General features: G+C 35.4%; 1 protein-coding gene across 2 annotated transcripts in view; it reads right to left on the bottom strand.

Moving 5' to 3' along the window:
- LOC106868018 (non-lysosomal glucosylceramidase) overlaps window positions 1–7,972 on the bottom strand; it is a 46,424-nt gene that overhangs the window by 35,276 nt on the left and 3,176 nt on the right. For both annotated transcript variants that reach the window (XM_014913114.2, XM_052972028.1), the window contains exons 2-3: window positions 4,620–4,708; window positions 3,230–3,345 (exon numbers count right to left, since the gene is read on the bottom strand). In XM_014913114.2, coding sequence (XP_014768600.1) covers window positions 3,230–3,345; window positions 4,620–4,708 — 205 coding nt within the window. The remainder of the gene's footprint in view (window positions 1–3,229; window positions 3,346–4,619; window positions 4,709–7,972) is intronic.

Below are 7,972 nucleotides of genomic sequence, written 5' to 3' on the forward strand. Positions count from 1 at the left end.
ACACACACACATATATATATATATATGCATATATAAATCCAAGAAAGTTAGGGGTTGTGAATCCAACCCACTAAGAGATAATATCTATCCAATATACTGCTGGAAGAATACCCAATTATTATTACACTAGTGTTTTGTCATTGCATGGCAATTACATTACCAAGTGCAATAAATGGGTGAGGGTAAAAAGATATTTTACCATTAATTGATATAGCAATAAGAAAATGGAGGGGATTAATAGGTGGTATTCATCAACTTGCAGACATTGTATTGTGTCAATTTACCTGTTTATCTGTTTACTAAAAGGACAATAATAACAATATACAAACACATGTGACATATTATGTCATATCAGTAATTAAAAAAGGACATCTAGTGACTTCCATTTTCTGTCACTAGATGTCGTTTTTTAATTACTGATATGACCTAATATGTCACATGTGTTTGTATATTGTTATTATTGTCCTTTTAGTAAACAGATAAACAGGTAAATTGACACAATACAATGTCTGCAAGTTGATGAATACCACCTATTAATCCCCTCCATTTTCTTATTGCTATATAGATACATATATATATATATATATATATATATATATATATATATATGCATATACTCTCACATAGACAAGCATTTGTATGTATGTATGTATGTATGTATTTGTTTCAGTTATCAGACTGCAACCATGCTGGGGCTCCACTACGAAGGATTTTTTGTTGAATGTATTGACTCCAGCATTTACTTTTTCAAAGCCTGGCACTAATTCTAAGGGTCTGTTTTGTCAAACCACCAAGTTACAGGAACATAAACACACAGCACTGGTTATCAAGCAGTGGCAGTGGGACAAACAAAGACACATAGATACATACATGTATATATATATATATATATATATACAGCAGGCTTCTTTCAGTTTCCTTCAACCAAATCCACTCACAAGGATTTAGTTGGCGTGAGATTATAGTAGAAGTCACTTGCCCAAGGTGCCATGCAGGGGGACTGGACCCTGAACAATGTGGATGGGATGCAAGTTTCTTACCATACAGCCATGCTTGTGCCTATACCACAGAGTGACACTTGCACCTATGCCACTGAGTGACACCTACATCTATATGTATGTACGGATGTATGTATGTATTTGTAGAAAACCCAATGGCAGTCTAAAATAGCAACCTCTAATGTTCTATATTATACTCTGAATTATAAATAAAGCAAACAGCTCCATGATTTCTAGTTGGGTAATTATAGTAAACTACATAACTGAAAGCAGATAATCACTGCCTGCTTTCTTAATTTATGCATTGACAATTAATTTGCAGGTGTTAGACATGAGATCTTCCAGCTTGTGCAGTGAGTGGGTGGCAGATTTGCTTGCTTTCTTGTTTGCTGTTGATTTAAAAACTGTTTCAAATGGTTTATTATTGTTGTTGTCTTTTTTTGCTTTTGTTTTTTGAAAGCAACTTTAGAATAAGTGGTCTCATTAATTTTAAATAGCTGTATTTTTTAAACCTGCTTTTAAATTGCAGTTAAGGTGAGATAATTATTATAATTATCTTTCAACACCACCAATATCATTTCTCTGTGACAACAGCTGCTTCAAGGAAGGGAAAGAAACTCTCCATAAGTCACTTTCAACCTGCTGGAAATAGCAGCTAAATTTGACCTAAATCACATTGTGCTCTGCTCTTAAAAAAAAAACACATTGAACAATGTAGTCACTAGTATACCAAATGATGAGATGGTCACATTTGGATTGCTTTTCATCTTAGGCTGACCTAAGGATAAACAAACACAATAAATACTTACAATGTAGATTTATTTGAATAACTGCAACTTTTTTTTAGGGGATTTCAGTGTTTTTTATTTATTCTAAGCGGTTGAAGAGGCTCTAAAGAGTTAAAGCACTGGTTGACTGGTGCATATATATATATATATATATATATATATCAATTTAAATAAGAGCCATAAGGCAATCCTATAATAATAAAACTTGTTTAATATCCTATGCACATTTCAATGCAAGATCCCGACTCACTCTTGTCTGAGATAAGAAAATGGGGTCTTGCATCTATTCAGGGCCAAGTTACATTAATTCACAGCAGACAACAGACAACATTATTAGTTGTCCTTAAATTACATGTGTATAAAAAAGTTATAATCAGGTTGTAACGACATGAACATATTGAAAGTGCATACAATATCGGTTAAGAAAACCGTTATATAGTAAATTAACTAAGTAGAATTGTTAACCTAGGATATTAACCTAGGATGTTAAGTAGTGACAAGCAATCGACGCTGTAAATTCAATAAAAGCCGTTGGAGGTTTGAAAGTAAATAAAACGAAGAAAGAAAAATTATCTGTTTAGATCTTAATAGAAAAATAAATATAAATTGATGGTCAATGGGAGGTAAATCTAGTAAATAATATTTTTGATTTATATAATTCACTCGATTGTGAATAATCATATCAAATAATTATATTTATTTTTAAGTTTAGAATAGTTATGAGACTTAATTTAAGGATATGTAAACAAGATAAATTAGAAAATTACACAGAATCAAGTTTCTCCCTATTTCCTATTTGTGTATCAAGTAATATATCATTCCAAAACTATAAAGTCACATCCTTGAAATCTTGAAGCTACGAAATAATGAATGATTAATTCAAAACAATGTGAAGAAGTAAGCATTACATTTGACTGACTAATTTGAATGCTAAAGGGTTACAAATTATTTTACATTTTTATTTCAATTTTCCTCAGAATGTAAAGCCAGATGAAATGCTACTGAACAATTTTACCTGGCATGCTGATGGTTTTGCCAGATTGCCATCCTATGTAATATTGATGAAAGATAGAGGATGGCTGAGCCAAGGAAAAGGGTGAGCAGAGTGCAAGAAAGGTGACTGCATTGATATGGACTTAGAATGCAATGAACACTTGGTGAAAGTGCTGTGTACTGTAGATAGAGGGTGGCTGCAGTAGAAAAGATGATGTAAGAAGATGTAATAAAGTCAGATTGCTAGATCAACTCCCACCTCCACCACTGCCTCAGATAAAAAAAAAAAATATCAAATTAAATGGTGATGTGTTGCAAGGTAGACCCATCCAACCCCTAACGAATAAACTATAACAACACACCGACAAGCTTATTGTGTTTAGGCTCAGAGTATCTGTTATGGAGAAAAGCAGAAATAAAAGGAACATAACAAACAAAGAAATGTAATACTTGATCAGCTAATACTGTCGTATGGTCATAACATCCTGGGATAAGCTGGAATCGACAGAACTCGCCTTGGTAGCCACGACCTATAGTACCACAACCAATGCCTCCAATAGGGGCACCTGCAATATAAAAAGTATTGTAAATAGATTTTTTCAAACAAACCATTATATGTGGTTGTCAAGCAAAATTCTTAACCAAATAGCTATGCCAGCACCTGTATAAATGAATGTAAAACAGATAACGATTAAAGATAGGGGCTGATATCATCATCATTTAACGTTTTCCATGCTGGCATGGGTTGGACAGTTTGACTGAAGCTGGTAAGGCCAGGGTCCACACCAGGCTCCATTTTGTCTGTTCTGGCATGGTTTCTACAGCGGGGTGCCTTTCCTAACTCCAACCACTTTACAGAGTGTACCGGATGCTTTTTATGCTGGTATGTGTTGGATGGTGAGCACTGAGCGCCAATGTCAGCTTTGGCATGATTTCTATAGTTAGATGCCCTTCCTAATGCCAACCACTTCACAGTGTGTACTGGGTGCTTTTTCATGAGACTGGCACCAGTGAGGTTGCTAAGTAACTTGCAAAAAAGGAAAAAAACAAGAAAAAGCATATTTGACTAAATGAAGGGGTTGGGTATGTGTGGCTTTATGCCTGGTGTTGAGAGGCTAAAGTATGATAGAGGAACAGGCCTCAATGTCCACTTTGACATTGTTTATATGGCTGGATGCCCTTCCTAATGTCAACCACATTTCAGAGTGCACTGGTTGCTTGTTTTCACGACACCAGCACTCAGGAAGCCGCCAGGTAACTTGTAAGACAAAGTAAGGAAAAGAAAAGGAAGAGGAAAAAGCTCCATCGACTGAGGGAGAACACATTTGAAAGAGGGGAGATGGCTTAATGCCAGATGTTGAAGGCTACAACATGATAGAGCAATTGAAAACTATGACAGTGAAGGTTTGATAGTCATGCAAATCATAATTTTACCTGGTCTCTCAGGAGACAAAGATTATTAAATATATAATCAACATTATCATTGTTTAACGTCTGCTTTCCATGCTAGCATGGGTTGAACGATTTGACTGAGGACTGGTGAACCAGATGGCTGCACTAGGCTCCAGTCTAATTTGGCAGAGTTTCTACAGCTGGATGCCCTTCCTAACACCAACCACTCTGAGAGTGTAGTGGATGCTTTTTACGTGCCACCGGTACGAGGGCCAGTCAGGCGGTACTGGCAATGGCCATTCTCGAATGGTGTTTTTTACATGCCACCTGCACAGTTTTTTTTCTTAATCCTATTTGTTTGTCTGTCTATTTGTTGGTTTATTACTTCCTTTTTGTCTCTCACTTGAACAAAACTCAGAACCAAACAGAAATCAAACAACACACTCACCGTATATTGGCTGGTAAGCGAGAGCATTCATGTGATCTATGAATGGTCTCTTCCCTTCCTTGTGTTTTCTCATCCATAGTTTACAATATCTGTAGAGAAAAAGAAAAGAATAAAGAATCTTTAAAAATTCCTTTTTCAGTTATTATTGTTATTATTATGATTATTATTACCTCTGCCTTAGCGAAGGCGAAGGTATTGTTGTCAGTTGTGTTTGTTTGTCCATGGACAAGATATCTCAAGAACCGCTGGATGGATTCAGATGAAACTTTCAGGGATGTTTCGCCTCGTGACTAGCACAAACTGATTAGATTTTGGGATCAATCCAGTACTGGACAAAGATTCTGGATTATTTTTCCTGTTTTTTCACTTAATTTTGGAGAGGTCAAGTTCATTTTTAGTATTCTTGTTTGTGAGAGCCATTGAATTTATTTCAGATATTCTCATTTTAAAAACCACCTCTGGCTAATCGTTGAGAGGATGTTGGTGTTGCCTTGGCGGAGGTTTGCGCTCTCTGAATGCTCTTGTTATTATTATTATCATTATCATAGCTATCATTATTGAGTAGTAGAATGCTCTCCAGCCATGTGTGCAGCTCAGGTTCAATTCCTGCCGATGCACATCACTTTCTAAGTGATTAAAATTTCTATCAAAGAAATCATTATTGTAACTAAGGTAGCAAGCTGGCAGAATTGTCCCCAGGCAAAATGTTTAATGGCATTTCATCAGTCTCTATGTTCTGAGTTCAAATTCCACCGAGGTTGATTTTTGCCCTTCATCCTTTTGGGGTTGATAAATTAAGTACGAGTGAAACATTGGGGTTGATGTGACTGACTAGTTCCCTCCCCCAAATTTCAGGCCTTGGGCCTATAATAGAAAGGATCATTATTATTATTATTATTAAAACAGTGAACTGGCAGAATCATTAGCATACCAGGCAAAATGCTTAGTCTCATTTTGTCTGTCTTTACATCTTGAGTTCAAACTCTGCTGAGGTCGACTTCACCTTTCAACCTTGTGGGTCTCAATAAATTAAGCCTCATAACGAATAATAAATAAGTGGTATACAATCAGTGTATATGTTCAATTATTGGCATAATGACCCTCCCAAGATATGACAGAATTCTTTCTTAAAAAGTAAAATTTTGTTTGTATATTTTTGCTACCTGTCATCTAATCATTTAACTTCAGTTTTCCATACAAACATTTGGAGAAATTCACCCATTTCACTATAGCAGTGATTCTCAACCAGTGTTCATCTAACCTTTGTGAATCCATAGAAGATGTTGTTAAAGTTTATGATGGACGAAATACACTATTTGAAGACTTCATAGTCATGGGATATCAGGGTCGAGTCAATCAGGTGGAAACTACAATTCTACATTAATAGGCTACAAGTAGCATCAACTATCAATCAATCAATCAATCAGTCAATTAATCATTTATCAGCATCATCATTTAACACCCACTATTCCAGGCTTGCAAAGATCACATGGAGTTTATTTGAAGCAGAATTTTCTACAGCTGGATGCTCATCTTGTCACCAACCTTCAACTGCTTCCAAATAAGGAAATACTTCTCCATGGCCAGATATGTTCTCACAGAATATTGGAAATGAACGACACTGCTTATATGACAATGACACTCACTCAAGACAAACACACACACGATGGGCTTCTTTTCAGTTTCCACCTACCAAATTCACTTACAAGGAATTGGTCAGCCCAGGGCTATAGTAGAAGACATTTGCCAAAGGTGCCATGAGGTCAGAAAGCAAACTTCTTTACCCCAACCCCGAAACTTATGTCTATTATTTATTTTCAAAATCTTAGCTGCTCATTATTTATTCTTACTACCAGATTTTAGTTAAACTTTACTATATTAAATATCAATAGAAATAGTCTGACTTTGTGAACTAAATTACTAAGTACCGTCTAAATAAGACAATCAATAACTAACTTCTATAACAGATAAACATCAGTCCTTAATAAGAAAGAAATCGTAATCTTATTGTGTAAATGTTAGCAGATGGTGCATTCAGAACCTAAAATATATGCTATTGAATTCCTCTGACTCAGTTGATTCTCAATCTCAAATTGTTGGTTACAATGACAATGTTTATATTATACTAGCAGAAATACCCGGCTTTGCCTGGGTTAAAGAGAATAATGAAATCTAAAAACGCTGTCTAGACTATGCAACCCTCAACTGTTAGTAGCTATGATACCATATTTCTACATTAATAACTCTCCAATCCATGCCAGCATGGAACATAGACATTAAGTGGAATGCCAGTCTCTCATCTAGGAGGGCCTTGAAATCAATGTTACCAACTGGGGACTATGTGTGTCGCAGTGATAATAAAAAGACCCAAAGGAGGTCTGCAACGAAATAATTTTACTCAACACTTTGCAAGTGAATCAGTGGAGGCAAAGATGCGTCTCATTTACTTGACAATTTATGCACCACATTGCAGAAATCTGTACCGTTGAATTACAAATAATGCTCATCTGTTATGTTCGGGTTAAAATTTCATCAACATCAAAAATATATGAATTTTGATGGGAGTTATGGCCGTTATACATAGAATATAATTTCCAAATTTCATAAAGATTCGTTCAGTACTTTTGACGTAGTTTTGGATAAGAAAACAAATGACTAATGTGTGTGTTTGTGTGCATGTGTTTGTGTGTGATGGGTGTATATATGTATAGATATCTGTATGCATGTATATATATATATATATATATATATATATGTGTGTGTACATATTACATGTACATCTATATATATATATACATTTACACATATGTATACATATACATGTATCCAAGAGTGCTTATGAATCAGTGATTGAGTCAAGTGATGCTGTGCAAGAGTCTAGTGTGAATGAAAGGGATTCAGAAAATGATTATAATATTTTTTTTATTATAAATGATCTTCACATTCTTTTTATATAAAATACTCTTTACATTCTAATTTTGTTTTATTGCCATTTATTTACAAGTATTATTCCGTTATTCTGTTATTCGTTTCAGTCATTTGACTGTGACCATGCTGGAGCACTGCCTTTAGTCGAGCAAATCGACCCCAGGATTTATTCTTTGTAAGCCTAGTACTTATTCTATCGGTCTCTCTTGCCGAACTGCTAAGTGACGGAGATGTAAACACACCAGCATCGGTTGTCAAGCAATGTTGGGAGACAAACACAGACACACAAACATATCCATACACACACATGTATATATAGACATATATATGATGGGCTTCTTTCAGTTTCTGTCTACCAAATCCACTCACAAGGTTTTGGTCAGCCTGAGGCTATAGTCGAAGACACTTGCCCAAGGTGCCACGCA

Source organism: Octopus bimaculoides, chromosome 12 (assembly GCF_001194135.2).
Source record: "Octopus bimaculoides isolate UCB-OBI-ISO-001 chromosome 12, ASM119413v2, whole genome shotgun sequence".
Taxonomy (NCBI): domain Eukaryota; kingdom Metazoa; phylum Mollusca; class Cephalopoda; order Octopoda; family Octopodidae; genus Octopus; species Octopus bimaculoides.